Source organism: Arctopsyche grandis, chromosome 4 (genome assembly GCF_051622035.1).
Source record: "Arctopsyche grandis isolate Sample6627 chromosome 4, ASM5162203v2, whole genome shotgun sequence".
NCBI classification, from domain to species: Eukaryota; Metazoa; Arthropoda; class Insecta; order Trichoptera; family Hydropsychidae; genus Arctopsyche; species Arctopsyche grandis.
The window spans coordinates 7,900,222-7,920,504 of NC_135358.1; the positions used below are offsets into that span (position 1 = coordinate 7,900,222).

General features: G+C 35.6%; 1 protein-coding gene across 1 annotated transcript in view; it reads right to left on the reverse strand.

Annotated features, from left to right (window-relative positions):
• Positions 1 to 20,283, reverse strand: part of nompC (no mechanoreceptor potential C) — a 65,787-nt gene that overhangs the window by 3,734 nt on the left and 41,770 nt on the right. Inside the window, exons 3-14 of the mRNA XM_077429331.1 lie at positions 15,453 to 15,554; positions 12,435 to 12,551; positions 8,294 to 8,386; positions 8,008 to 8,221; positions 7,744 to 7,940; positions 7,576 to 7,674; positions 7,199 to 7,501; positions 5,899 to 7,126; positions 5,629 to 5,828; positions 5,016 to 5,552; positions 4,730 to 4,936; positions 2,741 to 3,431 (exon numbers count right to left, since the gene is read on the reverse strand). Coding sequence (XP_077285457.1) covers positions 2,741 to 3,431; positions 4,730 to 4,936; positions 5,016 to 5,552; positions 5,629 to 5,828; positions 5,899 to 7,126; positions 7,199 to 7,501; positions 7,576 to 7,674; positions 7,744 to 7,940; positions 8,008 to 8,221; positions 8,294 to 8,386; positions 12,435 to 12,551; positions 15,453 to 15,554 — 3,988 coding nt within the window. The remainder of the gene's footprint in view (positions 1 to 2,740; positions 3,432 to 4,729; positions 4,937 to 5,015; positions 5,553 to 5,628; positions 5,829 to 5,898; positions 7,127 to 7,198; positions 7,502 to 7,575; positions 7,675 to 7,743; positions 7,941 to 8,007; positions 8,222 to 8,293; positions 8,387 to 12,434; positions 12,552 to 15,452; positions 15,555 to 20,283) is intronic.

Below are 20,283 nucleotides of genomic sequence, written 5' to 3' on the forward strand. Positions count from 1 at the left end.
ATATCACAATTCACAGACAAATACATATGTTACTCTAAAAGTCTATTTCTAATTCTAAATTTCTAAAAATTCCAATAGTTTGACCTCTTTATAGGGAAAAAACAACATTTTCCACACACAGTCACACACGTGTGTAACACTTCGCCAGTTATGAAACTGTTTTAGACGGAACAGCTTCAATGAACTCACTCATTGAATCTACAAATCATAGAAAAATCTGAAGCGACAACGAACGACAACAATCAATCAAAAAACCAGAAATAAAAAACATCAACAGTCAACAAACGTCCAAGAACGCGAAACAAACAAAAACATTCCAAAACACAAAACAATCAAACACAAAAAAAAGTTAAAATAAAAGAAAGCATGAAACGTAAAGAGAATGGATTGCCAAGACGATGAGTAACATACTGGGAGCATCCCTGTGCGACGAGCGGGCGAAGGTGGCGATAGGGGAGGTTTTTGGACGCAGTGTTGCGCCTCTACTGAACACAGCCTAAAATTCAAAACTGAACGCAACATTTGCCTAAATCGTACCAGTTATTGAATAAACGTGCGACCTGTAACAAAACAAAAACTAAAAACAAACAAGGCTCATTCCATCGGAGTGGGGTGCATCGACATATTCGATGATCAACTGGATGCGCCGCAAGTTTCACAATCAAAACAAAAAGCGCACATTCTAACCAAAAATAATAAAAAAAAACAACAACAACAAAAATGTATTCATCTAGAACAAGACAGCTAAAGTAAAATAAACAACATCAAAACTAACATCGACAAGTAAAAACCTTCTTACAAATAAAACACCATGCTATGAGAAGTAAAAACGATGATTTTCATTCCGGGCGGGATGCAACAAACTTGCAATTGTAATTTTTTATTGATGTAGAGTTGTTACAATTTTTTTTTTTGATTTTGGATATTTATCAAAAAGCATTCCATAGGTAAAAGTAGGTTGTGAGGGTGAATTATGTGGGGGGTCGCATTCCAACACCAACATTCTAGTGAGGCGGATGCAAGCAGCGGTGGCTCAACGGTGGTCCGCGTGCCTCTAGAGGGCCCGCGTACCGCCGTTTGCCACCTCTGCCCACCCTAACATTCCCTGACATGTAACTTACTCCCGGGTCTGTGCTTTCTCCTGTAGCTATCCGTGTAAAAAGGTTTTTTCGGAGACGTATCGATCCACTCTACGTCATTCGGAATCCCTCGTTTCGCTCGAACATTGGACATTGAATCTAATTGCATAAGTCAGTTATATAAATGATATTCATTAAAAAAAACCAATCCTCAAATCATCACTGGAGCCTCTATCTTATACTATACAACGAACGAGCAAAAAAAACATTTTTTCAAATAAAAGTTGAATCTAATATATAATTTCGAAAGAGACTTTGTAACTATAGTTGGGTGGGAAACAAAAACAAATTAAAGTTTCCATGACGACAGATAAATTCGCCTCCGGCCCCAGAGGGCGCCGGGGGCGCAGCCGCCGGATTCTGGTATACATATAATTTCGAAAGAGACTTAGTATATATGTTTCTTTGTTCGTGACAGTCAATTTATTAAAAAAAAAAACAAATGAATATTCTAATAAATCTATATAAAATAAAGCTATTCAAATAAATTTAATAAAATTTTTTCTATAAGATTAGTCATGTTTAAGCGGTTTATATAACAAATACTGAGCGAAGCCGGGTAAAACCACTAGTCTTATATAATTTTGAAAGAGACTTTGTATGTAACTATGTACATATGTAAGGTTTGGGTGGGAGCATCGAAAACAAATGAAAGTTTCCATGACGACGATATCGATATCGTTGAATATATATTTTTTCGATTCAAATAAACTTAATAAAAAAGCAAATTAATGTCTACTATTAGATTGTTTTGCCATGTTTAAAATATTTATAATATAAATACCGAGCGAAGCTGGGTAGAACCACTAATCTTTGATAAATTCGAGTACTGATATGTATGTTCATATGTACTTTTACAGTAGTCATTCAGATTCGTATATGGTTGAATATTTAGTAGTACTAATTTTAGAAAGGAACTACATACTAAAAATCACCGTAAAAGAGTGACAGTTTATGTATGTATGTATATCCAAACCAGGTCAAATTCCAGTAGAAAAAGAATGGACTTGGTTTGGCATTATAACCACAACAATGGCATCCGAAACGGGCTAGTGATAGACTTGAGTCCAATAACCGTATATTTCTTAAGTTGACAGCTCTAGGAGCAGGTCTGGTTTCAATTATCAGTTTGGGTTGACCTCGATTGAAAAGAATTTATTCAAAAGTATTTCTGTAGTGCTGCTGTTTAGACTTGGATATTTGTGAATCCAAGTCGATCGTTTCCTATCAGAGTTTGCCAATTTATCTACATAATTGCATTGTTGAAACGGTTCCTCATCAAATTAGCAAAACTATCCTACCTACCACACATGTCACAACTATTTGACTATGATTTCAAATTTATAATCTATAAATGTATGTATATATGTACAAGTTTAATACGATAGGTGTCACTCGGGGACTGAATTACATTACTGAATATTCATATCATGAGAGAGTTAAAGATTAAACAAAAAGAGCTCAACAGTTTATAGACCCAGAAGATAGAGACTCCAGTACTCCAACAAGTATACACATTTTATATATTTGAACAGTCCATAGTAAAACTTATAAAAGGTATAAGATAGAATTGAAGTAATAAATAAGGAAGTATATTTTACCGTCTGAGAAGTATTCTTTAGGCCTGGGTCTAGATAGTCTGCGCACTTCTTCGGGCGTGAAGTTCTTGAACGGCTGATTCAGAGCGACGATGTGCATCGAGAACCCGAAGACGAATATGGCCAGCACGGCCAAGAACCTCGCCAAGTCCTTCATCAGATCGCCGATGATGATGGCCCAAGGGCCGAACAGGTAGTGAAACGACAGGAAGTCCAGTATTTGAACACACGCCAATAGGAACGACAGTGCGAAGAACTGATTGCGGCAGTACATCAGCGTGGGCCAGTACGGCTTGTCGATGAACAGCATCCCGGAGACGTGGGCTGCCACACCGCACATCCCGAAAAGCAGAACAGCCAGTTTGATCCAGCCCAGGCCCGACTTTTCGCTGGGGTTCGTCAGCTCGAAGAGTAGCAGACCACTTAACCAGATGAGCAAACACCACTCGTACCAGTACGGCAGGAGGCTGGGACGCACCACCGGATAGATTGGCGTTATGCCGACTATCATCAGCAGCACCATCAGGTATATGTGCGACGTTAAATACGACATGAATTTTATGATTGGCACTTTGTTGTATTTGTGGCCGAGTGGCAGTGTGAACACGACCCACACGGGAGGGCAAATGAGGAAACCGATGAACAGGAACATAGTCCTCCAGGGGGCCCACGTTAAACTTCCCCGCCACAATTCCTAAAAATCAAAATTCAAAATGAGACGAAGAACACACTCGATCGGTTCAGTTGTTATATTACATGCATGCACTTACTTATAAATGAGATTTCTAGAACATTCATACAAAACTTAAAGGAGTCATAGACGATGCGACACTTTGCCAAATTATCTCTCGTAGCTGTTGTTGGTGTCTTTATATGTAAGACGAGTGAAAAATTGCTCCAACTCCAAACAAAAAGCATGAGCTGGATTCAGATGGGGAATGTTGTTAGCTTTGAGATCCTCAGTTGATCATATCAAAGATTTGAAATATGTAGATAACGGAAAATATGCTGAAAAAAGGTCTTGGGTTTACGTGTTCGGACGTCTATCTGGTTACATTATTTCTTAAAGGGTACGATTTAACGGTGAGTTAAAAAAAAATAACTTTGCTCCTTAGAATGAATTATTTGCGCATTAGAATAAAATAAATTATATATAAAATAAATATATATCAGTCAAATAAAAAATGTTACAATGAGCAATAATTTATTTGTATGTAGTATGAAATTGAAAAAAAAAATTCGATCATTTAACAATTAAAAAATGCGCAGAAAAAATCCCATGATTTCAACTACAACAAATTTTCAGTTTAATTGGCAAATTCTAAATTCGCAAGTTATAAAGATTAAACACCTATGCTATTGAATGGGCCTACTTGGACGGTGGCCGGTTGAGACATTGCCGATCATATATGCGAGATCTAATGCTCAACGTTAATGCGCATTTAATTCACTTTAGATTGCTTTATATTTTTTCTGTTGTAAAAGTAACTAAAATTGTTGACCTAATTAAAACAACGGATTTGTAATTTTTCAAAAGATCATGTGTTTTTTTATTTACTAAAGGTTTTTAATTTTATTGCTTATTTTATTTTTTTAAGTATTTTTTGTTATGTTTAAAATATTATATAATATCAATATACGACCTTTTATACGTTCTTTTATTTTATAATCTAATTATAATTTTTCTATTGTTGTTTTTTTTTAAATATATGAGAATTTTTTTTTAAATTTTACATTTATATTTTTAAATGATATTATATATTTATTAATTCACAAAAATTTTATCAAATTACGATAAATGCGCATTTAAATTATTTCCTTTCTTAAACGTCCTTGAATGATTTTGGCGAACTCAAGCTAGATATATTTACGTCGTTTATATACCAAAGATTTATTTATAATGTGTTAGGCAACTTGTCGCATAGAATATGACTCCTTTAGTCCACTGTCATTTTACAAGGCATAGCCTTCTAGAAATTACCTATCTTTTACCTGGAGGTATCTTTGTACTACGGTATGGGCTATGACTTCCTTCTGTTCATTTTCTATTAAAACATCTAAAAATTCCATATTTCTACGATCAGTGGCAGTGAGGATGCGTCCAGCTGAATCCGACCCAGCCGCTAGAGCTAACAGTTCTGTGGCCATCGATTCACATTGCTTGCCAGCTGATATCAAATCTTTGGCTCGTTCTTTTTCCTACAACACCCAAACAAAAATCAATAAATTTATTCAGTTGAAACATATGCACGGTATATATGGTTGGATTTGTACGCACCTTAGAAGATAAATTAATGAAAATATTAGATAATTTGGCAGCTGCATCTACTGGTGCGGGTGAAACTAAAATGAACTCTTCTATCGGCTTATTATTGTAGTTCTTCGAACACACCATTAAATTATATACAAATCTACGATCTTCCATCAACGAGTACGTGTCGTGCTCTTTGTGCATCAGGTATTCCAACACGTCGTTGTGTCCCTCGGAAGCTGCGAACCATATCGCCGAACAGTTAAAATTTGTCTCGGTCTTAGGAGATGCTCCCGACTCACACAACAGTTTTACAACGTCTAAATGGCCTGCTTTCGAAGCACAATGCAAAGGAGTCCACCCGTTCTTGTCTGTAGCGTTGATTTCAGCACCCTGTCCCAGCAATACCTCCACCATCTGATAATGTCCATGGGTGGAGGCTATGTGGAGACCAGTTTTTCCATGACGATCCGTACTCTGCAAAAGTTCGGCAGATCTACTCAAGAGGAGACCCACCACTTGCATATGACCGCCGAAACACGCCAGATGCAAGGAGTTATAACCCTGAAAAAAGTAAATGCATTACATAGACTATATAACCAATACCATATTTGAAAACATTTTCATGAGTTTTACATACATTTTCTGTTGTAGCAGCCTCAACTTGCACTCCTGCCGAATTGAGCAACAGTCTGACAACGTTCTCGTTACCTGAATATGAGGCTAAATGCAAAGGTGTCATGCCGGACTCGGTCCCAAGTTCACCCACCAAAGAAGTACCAGTAGGTGCATCTGATTTTACTGTGCCAGGCACATGCGTCAGCAACTCTCGAACAGTATCTAAACATAAAACGCCATTAAGTATACGTACACATTAGATGCAACAGTTCAAAGATTATATTTAGTTAACCTGCTTGTCCGTAGTATGCCGCCACATGAAGGGGTGTGAGTCCTAGCTTTTTGCTAGATATCTTCAGAGAATTTGACGTTCTCATGACTTCCAGCACCTGCCCGTGTCCATTTTGAGCTGCCAAATGCACTCCGGTGAATCCAGATTTGTTTTCATCAGTTATTGATGCACCAGCGCGTACCAATGCTTTGACCACGTCAGCGTGTCCACCTTCGGCTGCCAGTTGTAAAGGAGTAGAATCGTTCAATCGATTCCTTGCCGATATCACTCCGTTCTTATCGAATTTCATGAGCTCTTCTATCACTTTCACGGATCCCTGCATGGCGGCTATGTGAGCACAAGTGTTCCCGTCACGATTGGTTGCCATTACTAAACTCGGATGCTGCTGTAAGAACAACTGTGCCACTTCTGAAAAATTGTTCTGGGCCGCCGCGTGAATGGGCTTCTGTCCTAGTTCATCGGTCGCGTCTATGTTAGCTCCTAATTCCAACAGCGAGCGACATACCTCGATTTGACCACTGGCTGCTGCTAAGTGAAGAGGCGTTTGCTTCTTCAGAGTCAAGACGTCTATCACAGCGTTATGGTCCTTGATGAGAAATTTAACAAGGTGGGTGTATCCGTTCATGGCCGCCAAATGCAAAGCCGTCCTTCCGTTTCTTGATTTTGAGTTTATGAAAGCTTTGTTGGTGAGAAGGGCGTCGCATACTTCTAAATATCCTCGTTCAGCCGCCAAGTGCAGAGCTGATCTGCCTTCTGTGTCGAAGACGTCAACTCGAGCATGATTGGCGAGCAGCGTGTTGACTAGCTCCAAGTGCCCCCTGTGACAGGCTATCAACAAAGGCGTCCACCCCACTGATGATTGTTTGTTCATGGCCTTCTGCACGTCGGTGGATGACATATTTTCAATCATTTGATACATAACATCGTTGTTACCGGCAACGGCACAATAATGAAAAGCAGTTTCGCGCACTTGTTTGGTTTCCAAAGTCACATCGGCACCGTGTTGAATCAACAATCTAACCACTTCACGATCGTTTCCAGCAGTTTCAACATCTTCCTGGTTTATATGAGAAGCACAATGTAAAGCAGTGGCGCCGTCATCGTTGACCATGTTGATGTAGGACGTGGTAGCTTCGGCGCCATGCTTTTCCATTACGAATTCGATCAGCTGACGTACAATGTCGGGTCTGCAACTTCGACCTGCCAAATGCAACGGCGTCTCTCCCACCTGAATAAAAATAAATTCAATATACCAAAAATAATACAAAAAACGACAATAATTTAAATGAACATAATTTACTTTTGATTTGTTGAGAGGATCTCCTCCATCTTCGAGTAGGAGCGTCAGCGTGGACAGGTTGCCGTGTTGTGCTGCCGCATGAACAGGCGTTTGTCCATCTTCGGTAGGAAGATTGACTCCAGCACCTGACTTCAACAGCATCAAAGCACACTTTTCTCCACCTGGGACACGTGCAGCAATGTGTAAAGGAGTATCGCGTTGTTTCCCGCCTCGTATGTGCACATCTGCTCCATAACCCAAAAGAGTCTCAACAACAGCAGGCTTGCAAGATTCGACTGCTATATGTAACGCCGTATGATTATCCTAAAATTTACATAAATAAATAAAAACCTCACATAAAACCAAATATTTTCAAGCTAAAGTTTGACGAAACTTACATTAGTGGTGACGTCTACTTTTTCGCCCTTTTGAAGAAGAGTATTGATGATTCCTACATGGCCGTACCTGGCTGCTGTGTGTATACTTCTGGCTCCACCCTACACATTTAATGCAATCAAAATAAAATTCAACAGATAATTTTATACGAAATGGCAAAATTTAAATACCTTATTCGGCATATGAAGATACACTCCTTTCTTGAAGAGCATCATAGCACAATCGGCGTGTCCGTTCAGCGATGCTATGTGCATCAAAGTGCTACCGTCTTTGGTCCTTTCGAATATACTCGCTTTGAACTTGTCAGCCAAAAGTTCTATGATACTAGCGTGACCGTTTTCAGCAGCCAAATGCATAGGAGTTCGATCTAAACATAAAAATACCCATTATTTAAAAGTTTCTTAAACGACATTTTGTAAGATTGAAAGACGCACCTTGATGATCAGCGATTGCAGCCGAAGCTCTAACACCGTAAAAGTACTTCACTAGAGTTTCGTCTCCTTCAGCTGATGCTATGTGTAGAGGTGTCTGTCCATCGCCGTTTTGAGCATCCACATTGCTTCCATAATCGACTAATATTCTAACCATGTCTATGTCTCTTCTTCGAGCTGCCAGATGTAAAGCACAATCGCCGTTTGTCGTTGTCGCCTATTTGCACCAATTCAAACAGTTAGAGATTGATATATCATTGTTGGGTTATAAGAATGGAAAGAGATTGACCTTGAGCTGTTCTGAGGTTTGGGAAGACAGCAACTCTCTGCACATGGATTGGTTGCCAGCCTCGACAGCGAGCAGCAGTGGTATTTTTCCTCGCTGAAAAACCAAAATGTCGTCCATTATTTTCTTCCAATCCTTCACCATCGCCTTGCGCTTGTTCAGCTCGATGTAACTGATCTCGTCCGTTTTGGTCAGGTTCAAACTGAACTTCAAAGTCTTATCGTCCGTCTTTGAAGATCTGGTGAGTGACGTTTGCGACTGAACATCACTGTTGTCATCCGACGAAGAAGACGACCGTTGCTCGCCGCGGATTGACATTTTGCACATTTAGGTCCTCGCTATTATTCAATACACTTTCGAACTTCGAAGGTTCGCCATAAAAAACTTTTTTATGCCTTTATTAGCTTAGCTGACTATGATTTCGAAACTAATGTATTTTCATGGCGTGACACCAGTTTACTTTAGTGATTCGTCATCTTTCCGCGTGGCGGGTTTTATACGAAATAGCAACGAGCATATTTCAACGTTTATACGTTAATTATGTACATTAAATAATTTCCAGAGTACATACAGTAAGAGATAATCAATGCAAATTGTAGCTAACCGCCGAATTCAATTCCGTTCTGAATTGCATGAGTTTTTCAAACGAAGTGCAGGAGTTAATTATGCAAATTTTCATATCCGCTATTATCATAATGGAATTTCCGACCGCCCTACAATTTCCTGACAGTATAAATCGATAAAATGAAATATTACTAAATTTATTCTACGACAATACATATGCATCGAATCAGCATTGAAAGTTTGCATATTTGAAGTAGTTTCACATAAAATTTCCCATATATATGTATGTAGCATTCGATTTTTTGACACAAGGCGCATCACATTTTCAATATCGTTTACACATGCAAGTTTTCCGATACATTTCACATTACACTATCAGAAGCATCATAAAATTCTCCAAACGGCTCGTAGGTATTCACAAAATTTATTTTACAATTTTATTTGGCCTTTGTCTTAAAATATCTGCATACATAGAATAGTTCAAGGTATCCCTGCACTTACACAAATGTAATTTAAACGGAAATATGCATATAAATTTAACGCCACTTTAAATAAATAAATATTTTTACACTGAAAAGACAATTTTCAATCGATAATTTGATTACTAGATGCAAATTAAATATTTATTATTATATTGTAGTAATATTTTAAGATTATAACCACACAATTTAATCAAAAAAATGTTTAAAAATAACGTTTTTATTGTTTTGAATATTGAATAAATCCGTATTTTCGTTTGATCGATATAAGTAAAATATTACAATCGGAAGCAATGTGGAAATCATTCACTTTTATCACAAAATATTGCACATTTACATGGTTTAGAGTGATTTTATTTTTTATTTGTTCAAAAAATAGTGTAATTGTCACGTTAGGACACAATTTTCGACAGTGAGGCGATATTGGCGTAGTCTCGTGAGATACTAAATTCGTAGTCATAGTTTGTCAGCAACGAGCCCACCTAAACGTAACCCTCGTGTGACGTGTTTATTTATTTCAAGACGAAACAGTACAAAGCCTTCAATCGAATTAATATATAATATAATGAGAATATCCAGTCAAAGTTTTTTATGAGTAAAGTTTTCCATTAACTTTGCTACTTTGCAACTTTCGTCATTGTGGCATTGAAAGATATTGCGTGATTTATTACTTTGAGATTGAGATTATTATTTTTTCCCCACTGTTTTTGTATACAATCAAAGCGTAAGTTTTAATTTATATACGAAGAAAAATAAAATACTAAATATTTGGTCGAAAGGATGTTACTTCTGATTTTGACACTGCACTTTGGGGTATTATGGGCGCGATTCATTCGTTGCAGTGTTAAAGCTTTGTCGCGTGCTTTTCTAGGATACGAATAAGTTTCCAGCAGCACTATATTCAAATAAATGTCGTCATTAATAAGTAATGAATTGCCGGCATCGGGGCTAGACAATTTCTGAGGGTAGGTAATCGAAAAGTGTGCGTCGACTTGTGTCCTACAAGTCTGGGTCGAATTAGCATTTCGTATAATCGAAACATTATTCAAAACGTGTGTCATTTCACCAAGTTTGTACTTTCGACGATTTAATTACTAGATCGTTAAGAAAAATCACATTGAAACTTTGAAGAAATTTCAATGATTTTAATTGTCTTGAAAGGCACCTGTTGCTTCACGACACGGGAAAAACTCCATTCTTTATTTTCCAGCTATGAAATTGTTAGTTTCGAATGGAATTTTCTCTTTGACAATCGTTCGTTCAATTATTTTGTCAAATAACTAGGTACTCGTGAAAAGTGTTCTGCAAGACAACGAGTCAATCATTTTGCATGACAACGACTTCAATACAAAAGTTTCGAACGTTATAATGTACAATAACATGATATTTTAATTTCGACTTCAAATTAATTATGTATAATTATACTTTAAAACAACGAGAACATTGTTCGACGATTGTTTATATTATATTATATTAATTATTCAAATGTGATAAGAATTTAATTGATCTTTGGATTATAAGCTCAAAGATTAGATTATTTTTTAAATTCTCACTGCATAATGTCAACAAATTTCCTATAATATAACCATTAACATTTGCAGTGTAAAACTAACGCCAATTAAAATACCATTATAATAACTTAAAATAAACAAATCGAGTCATTACAAAATAAAAGCCCGAGTCTTTATTATATTAAATAGAAATCTTCACAGAGAAATTAAAAAATATATATTTTCATTTATAATATTGTATATATATATATATTATTCTATTAATTTCAAGTACGAATTTTATTCAAATAGATCCATATTTGTATGTGTATATAAGAGCCGTTATATTTGAAAGTGGCATAAGTCCGCTATTCTTAATTTCGAGAAATATTTCTGTAAAACATTGAATATAATGTTTTGCGTTTAGCAATATTTAAAATTACTCCTGGCCTGTAATACGTTTATTCTGCTTTTCCAAGATTCTGGACATACCGAATTAAAATGAGTGATAACAATTTGTGAATTAAGTAAAACAGAAATAGTGATTTTGGAACTGACTTCCGCCACTTTTAAATATAACCGCTCATATACATATTCGTAGTGTCAAAGTGCTCATATTGCAAGGTTTTTTTTGAATGGGTTAACTTAATGAAACTTAACCTGATCTATATACATACATATGTACATATATCATAGAACTAATGATAAAGATAAATTGAACTATTTTTATAAAAAGTTTTATTATTTAATAAAAAAAAGTTAATAATTTCTAATAAAAGCACATGTTTAAGTAAAAAAAAATACTACTCTTATTAGTAAAAATTTTTCAATAGCTGAAATTGTTTAGATAAATTCTCACTATATAAAAAAATTAAATGAAAAATGAAAATAAGACCTAATATTATATTACATATATTATATAACCTATGTACATACATACCAAATAAACGCGGATAAACTTATTATGGGTTTTCTTGATTGTATCATATTATTTTAATTATTATCCATTACATTACACCAGAATTTTCTAAATTTAATTGAATTGTATTTGAAGAAAGACGATTTAAAACTCTTCCAAAAGAAATCTAATAATAAGATAAAATTTATTATTTTTTTAATTACTTTATAGTAAGGTCAACTTCTGTTATTTCAAGTAACATTGTTTTTTTTTGTAAAAAATTAAAAAGGTACGAAAATTTAATCAAAAAATTCCGGAAAAATTTATTCTTATGAGAATTCCAATACAGAAATTTTCCCCAGAAAACGATTCAAACTAGAATACAATAAGATATTTTCCGGAAATTTTCAGCTTTACAACCCCTGTGTGCAATGATGGCGAAGGTTGGGGGTAGGAGTGGGCGGTGACAGAGGGCGGCGCATCCGAGCGCCAGGCACCGCCTTCTACCCCTACCCACTGTACCATTACCACCCCCATTTCATCCCCCTCACAATTGTCACTTACTACAAAAGCATCTTCAAGTACAACACGAGAAAAAAAAAACACCTTTCTCCAAATCTACATATCTCAAAAACTCTTATTACATAGAAAATATAGGTAGTCAATATGTATGTACATACATATGTATATGTATATGCATATGTAAACTTTACCCCGTCTGCTTTAGTTTTGATATCCTTTCCGGCCGCAGTCAAAAGAGCTCTCAATATACTGGTTGCAGTTCCGGTTTGCCTACTCGCCACTAGATGCACTGCGGTTTGTTGTCGACTCTAAAATCAATAAGGATTCAAATAAATAAAAACAACGAAGTATTTTTATACACATATCTACTTATAATATTAACAAAATATCAGTATCGTGATAAAAATTTTAAACATTATCAATTTATCAATACTCATATGTATGTATATATAAATATATACATATATATATATATATTTTCATCTGTTATTTCTATGTTTTATTTTTATTTTATTTTTATATACCAGGAAGGCCTAACAGGTAGCCCCAATGCGCCTTCCTGGCCAATCATAAACATCGATAAACAATTTATAGAGAAAATTTACACAGCATAATGTGAATATATTTGACAAAAGTTTTAGCATTTTTGCATTAAATTCGAGATGCTGAAAACTCGAATTATACGAGAAATAGGACAAGGTTGCCAATATATTGGAACCGTTTCAACGAAATCAAATAAATTGACAAACTCTGATAGAAAACAATCGACCTGGAGTCAGGCATATCTAAGGTCTGGCCAGCAGTGTTGGGCCAGGGATTGACCCTGTGACCACTCAGTTGAAAGCATTACACGATAAACACTGATCTATGCTGCTGGTTTGGTATTTTGAACTTAATCGATCTGTCAGCCTATTGATACAGACGCTATTTGAATCTCAACAAGCATCAATATCGGCTGCTGTCGTCGTCTTTATATATTCATCAAATTCGCATTTTTATTTAATTTAATTAAAAAAAATAATCCTTGCAAATGAGGGTAGGTGGCCAATTTGGTAATCAAATAAATTGACAAACTTTAATAGGAAACGATCGACCTGGAGTCCCATACATATATATCCAAAGTCTGGCCAGCAAAACCGGGTCAGGGATTGAACCTGTGACCCTTTAGTTGTTAGCATTTAGTTGTTAGTTAGCGAAATCAAATAAGTTGGCAAACTCTGATAGGAAACGATCGACCTGGAGTCACATACATTTTATTTTATTTTATTATATACATACATATGTACATATGTATATACCAGGAAGGACTATCAAGTTAGCCCAATTACAAACAACACAGCATTTTTATTACACAAGTCACTGAATCACGAGACACTGAAAACTCGAAATTAACGAGACATCTATGAATATTAGCCTGTACATATATTTTATTGTATATTAATCATATTCAAATAGTGATGACATAGTAGGTAGGAAGGTATTTAGCCATCGACGAACTGTTTCACCAATGAAATCAGAAGCATTGGCAAACTCCGATCGAAAACGATCGACCTGGAGTCACATACATATATCCAAGTCTGACCAGCAGCAACCAGTGGGACTCGAACTCGTGACCACTATGTTCAAATAATGGTGACATAGTGGGTAGGACAGTTTTCACCAATTTGATTGGAAGTCACAAATATCCAAGTCTGACCAGCAGCATTACAGATATACTCAGAATAAATTATTTTCGAGGTCAACTCACGGGATTGAACCCGGCGCCTCTCACCACCCAGCCACGTTGTTGGCAATATCCAAAGTCTGAACAGCAAAACTGGGCCAGAGATCGAACCTGTGACCCTTCAGTCGTTACCATTATTCTCTAACTACTGAGCTATGATGCTGATTTAATGAGTTTACTCATAAGTTTTGAAGGCTAAGTCCACAATTTGGTACCAATATACATATGTACGTATAAATATAAGATACATGGGTATCGATACAGATTACATTATGTACGGGGTTTTTAACTGTTGCGCCATACACACACATTACTTTTTCGAGCCGATTCGCAGAAGGCAAAAGCACACTCGTTAAATGGCGAATGTTTCGATTATATCTGTTACATTGTACATTGATATAATAGTGGAGCAGGCGATAAACATATTCCGGTTGTAAATTCGGTACACACATACGTACATAATAATATCCGGCATGTCAAATTGGCGAATTGAAATGCGTAAAAGCAAATCGGCTACGACTGCGCTTTTCGGTGAAATTTTCAACTCGAGCATCCGGTTCCGGTCGTACCACCGAGTGTCAGCGGCGCCTAACTTTTTACAACTTTTCGTGACTTTAATTTTGATAAACTTACGCCGGCCCCTCGTATAATTCACGCGCCGAGTTCCCAACTTTCGGTCGACCGATAAACCTACATAGATAAAGACTACCCTTTATCTGCGCTTCTCCCGTTCCAAATTTCACAGTTTTATGGGTGTTGAGAGCTCATTAAAAATAATGGAAGCATGCATACTTATGCCCATACAATACACGTCTAAAAATCATATCTAATATATAATTTCGAAAGAGACTTTGTATGTAAGTAAATATCGTTGGCTGGAAAATGGTTGGGAACTTCGAAAACAAGTTAAAATGTCCATGACGACATGGGGACGGGGTACGGGGGGTGCCGGGGGTGAAGGCCCGGAGGGCGCCGGATTCTGATATAATATATAATACATCTAATATATAATTTCAAAAGAGACTTTGTAAGTTAACTATAGTTGGTTGGAAATCGAAAACAAGCCAGTTTCTACGACGATTCGATTGGTTGAATTTTTTTTTTCGATTCATAAATTTAATAAAAAAACAAATGAATTTGCAAGTACTATATATAGTAACTGCAAATAGCCAATAATTTGCACATATAGTACCGGCAAATAGCCACAACCATTAAATTAACGTTTGCATAATCTAATATATATGGAATTTCGAAAGAGACTTTGTATGTAAGTATGTTTGTAAGTATTTTTGGTTAGGAACTTCGTATACAACACATAGTTTCTATGATGACGATTCGATATATATTTTTTTCGATTAAAATAAAGTTAATAAAAAAACGAATGAATATTTACTATCAGATTTGCCATGTTTAAGCTGTTTATATTACAAATACTGAGCGAAGCCAGGTAAAACTAGTTATATATTATATATATGTGTATACCAACCCCTCCGGTAGAAAAAGCATCAACTCCTTTCTTGGACAGTAGAAGTTTGACCACATCTTCTCTGGAGAACATAGCCGACATGTGGAGGACATTGTAATTATCCTGAAAACATTAAAAACAATCAAATTAATTCAAATTTTACAAAATCGTACATATCTATTATATAATCGCCTAAATCTGTGTGTGTATTATTTTTTTCATTTTTTTAATTACATTTATACCAGAAAGGCCTTACAGGTAAACCCCAATGCGCCTTCCTGGCCAATTACAAACAATACAGAATTTTTTTTATTATACAAATCACTGAATTACGAGACACTGAAAACTCGCAAATTAACGAGACATCTATGAATTTTACATACAGTTTATTGTACATTAATCATACTCAAATAGTGGTGACATAGTAGGTAGGAAGGATTTTAACCAATTTTTAATCGGAAACCGTTTCAACAATAAAGTCAGAGAAAATTGGCAAACTCTGATAGGAAACGATAGACCTGGAGTCACAAATATCGAGGTCTGACCAGCAGTGCTACAGATATACTCAGAAAAATACTTTTCAGTCGAGGTCAGCTCATGGGATCGAACCCGGCGCCTCTCGGTGTTAGGCAGAAGCTTTACGACCGAGCTTTGCTGCTGGCTAAATATGTACATATGTCTGTAAGTAATGTAATCTCCGCAGTATAATAGTCGTTTCGATTCAACATACGTCACAGTTAAAACACTGCTAACATGTTGTACGAATATATTTATTTATTTATATATATATATATATATATATATATATATATATATATATTTATTTATTTATTTAATAGTTTTGGACCATTGTGGCATTACAGGAAGAACCTAATGCGCCACAATGGCCTACATTTGAAAAATATATAAAAACATGATATAAAAACAAGTAAACTGTAAATAAAGGAAAAAAGCAAAAGCAGAAAACATGGTAAAATAAAATTACAAAAAAAGTAACAAAAGGAAAATAATACATCATTCAGAGAGAAAAAAATAAATAACAAAAGTGTAAAAATTAAAAATAAAATCCATAAATCCCATTCTTTGTTTACACTGATCAAAATTAAAATAGTATATAAAAATGTACAAAAGAGAAAGAAAAAATAAAATAAAATAAAACAAAATATGAATAAAAAATAAAATCACAGCGAGGCCCAAATGGAAGAGAGTAGATTAAGATTCCACTCATTCATCACATTCAAATTAAGAAAGTAATGATGAGCGCAGGTTACCAGATAAATATGTTAAGATAATATCCGACAATCTACGCTCCCCAAGGTGGAAAATATCACATTCAGGGACAGCAGCAACGATTTCATTGAGAAGTCGAATAGCTCTTGGAATAGGAGCCATTCGAAAAAGAACTGTGCGAGCAGCAGGTACAACCATTAAATGATGATGTCTACCACGCACATAATTATTAGGGACATAAAGTCCCAACTGTTCCAGCAACAACGGGCATGACGTATTACCACGCAATAGCTGGAGAACGAAACGAATTAACGAGAAGTTTCTCCGAAGTTCAAGGGAATTATACCCAAGCATGCCCAAAAGGAAAGGAGTAGGATAGAGATATGGGTAGTACCCATACTCTTTCTTATAAAGAAAACGAAGAAATGCTTTTTGCACTTTTTCTATAATAAGAGAGTAGTTTGCTTCGTGCGGATTCCACACAATTGCATTATACTCTAGCTTACTTCTAACAAGCGAGTTGAAAAGCAAGCGAGAAGACAAGGGGTTGGAGAATAATCTAGCATATCTCAAGACAAATCCAAGTCGACGAAAGGAAACGTCAGCGATTGTCTTGATGTGGTTGTGAAAGGTGAATTGAGGATCAAAAGTGATACCCAAGTCGACCATTGATTCCACGCGCTTCAACAATACGGATCCAATGGAATATCCGTGACAATAGAGCGAATTCGCACGTCCATAACTCATAATAGCACATTTACTAGTATTCAGTTCAAGCCCTAAACTGGAACTGAACTCTAAAACAGCGTTAATATCAGCTTGAAGGAGAGAGGCTTGCCTCTCATCCTTAACAGCAAAGAATAGTTTAACGTCGTCAGCAAACAAGAGACATGAAGCATTGCGTAGTACTTTTGGGAGGTTATTAATGATTATTGTAAATAGTAAAGGGCCTAAGGTGGACCCCTGAGTTACACCAGATCGCGTAAAAAATGAAGGAGATTCATAAATACCATATCTAACAAATTGCTTCCTATCACTAAGATAAGAAGCAAAGAGTTTAAGAAGACGTGGAGAAAAGCCCACTTCAGCTAATCTGATCATAAGAGCGTCATTGTTGACAAGATCAAATGCTTTTCGAAAGTCAAAGTAGGCTACATCAACTTGTTGTCCACGGTCAACTTTAGACATGGTATAATATGAAAAGCAGGCAAGATTAGTGGTAGTGGAACGACATGGTGAAAAACCATGCTGCTCATCACACAACAATCTTTTGAACTGCAAAAGAATCAAACGGTGAAGGATATTATCGAAAATTTTGGGAATAGCCGAGATGATAGCAATAGGTCTGTAATTTTCAACCTCATTTTTAGAGCCACTTTTATGAATGGGAATGACTCTAGATAATTTCCATTTTTCAGGATAATTACCAGAATCCAGAATAAGGTTAAAAATAAACTGAAGAGGCTCTAAGAGCGAATTACAGCATGCCTTTAATACGTCAGGGGGCACACCGTCAGGCCCAACAGACCCTTTCAGCTTCAAAATTGCTATCCTAACATCTCCAAGCGAGACCCGCAATATATATATATATATATATATATATATATATATATATACATATATACCAGGAAGGCTTGACAGGAAGACCCCAATGTGCCTTCCTGGACAATTAATTACAAATAATGCAGCATTTTTATTACACAAATCACCGTATTTCGAGAAGCTGAAGAATACGAATTTAATAATTAATTAATTCATTAATCCATTGAGACATCTATGGATTTTTTCTTTTGTTTTATTATTTTATGTATGTATATACTATTGAAAATTTATTTAATTAATTCATTCATTAATTTTTCTATCGGTATTTTATATTGTTTATATGTAGGTAGGTAGGTAGGTAGTTTTTACAATTTTGTTCATATTAAACAATTAAATATAAATAATAAATTAAAGGTATTTGAAAAAAATTCGACATGTGGGGATCGAATACATGATCGATGACACTGATTTTTTAATTTTTTTTTAATTTAATAACTTAATATACCAACACCCATGCGATATGCAGAGAAATGTAATAATAATAGAAGGGCCCTTATGAATAAATAATTGTTGTCGCAGTACGTCTCTATAAATACGCTATAACGCGCGGAATACAATCGGATAAATTTACTTATAAAAATGTATCCCATGTTGTTTATTGTTTGTTTTTGAATGCATTGTGCAATTTTTACCGATGCTTGCCCATCTTGCGAGTAATATAAACAAACAGAGAAGTTTTTATAGGATATACGTCGAGTATCAAGCATCAAATACGACTGATGCTAAAATTATTTAGGATTGTCTGTGGACAATCCTAATGAACTAAATGTTATATTAACCCACTTTATAAATATAACATTTCTCTGATGATATGTCATCGGGCACAACACTATAACATTATTTTAATTCGTGTATCAATTCCTTTCCGAAACCACCCGTTGAAATCATCGAGCACAACACTATGTTGTATTAAATAATACGTAGCTGTCTAAAAAACACATGTCAGTACTACAGTAATGTCACTATGGCGAAATTGTAAATAAATAAATATAAATATTATCATACTATAATACAAGCAAATTTTCGTCAGCAGTTAAACGGTCAATGACTAATTACATCATACTGACCATTCATTAAAATACACATGTAACCAAAATCAAGCGTGAACCTAATTAATAATTTCTAGTTTCATTTCTAGGTACATCAATTAAGCGGCAATCAAGGCTCATTCTGCCTCGACACGGTTTCCTCCGATTCGACACTCTGCAACGGGAAATTAGTTTTCCCTGTATTCAATGAAACATACAACTGTAATGGCGGCTAATTTTCAACGTTTAAATTCGAGAAAGTGTAACGCAACCCTACATACATACATACATACATATCAAAAACGTTGTTGTAAAATAAGCAGTTCTGTTCCACTAGAAAGTTGACTAATGGTTCCATTAAAGACGCCCACACCTCTCCCCCTGCCGTGCCATACATCTTCGTCAGCGATATTCAAACATTTCACGACAAAAAAATATACATATACATACATATATACACACCAATTTGTCGCATTTAGTCCAACCATTCAACCGACATACTTAAAAAATGTAAATAATATCTTCTCGATAACTTTTCAAAAAGTATTTTACGATCCATAAAACCATTATTTACTCCCGATTAAAATTTTAATTAAAAGAGCGTGTTTCGAGCTACCATTAAACCAAAGATTGAACACCTCTGGTCGGCTAGTTGGGGATGGAGGGGGAGGGGGAGTACGTACGATATTTGACCCCTTAAATCAGTTGCGTGATTGTGTACTACAGAGTACACCAAACGAATCTTATCAATTAAACAAACTTGATTTTTATTAACTAAATAATTTAGTAAGATTATTGATACGTGTGCGGAAACGCGCGTTTCGTATACAACCAGAAATTAGGTCTTCGACTTTCGACGGTTCTCAAAAGTAAATTATATATATTATATATGTTATACATATATTTAAATCAACCGAAGATACATACGATTGCCCCCGATTTTCGCAAACACGTAAGAATCACTTTAAAAATAGCCGCTTTAATACGGTATC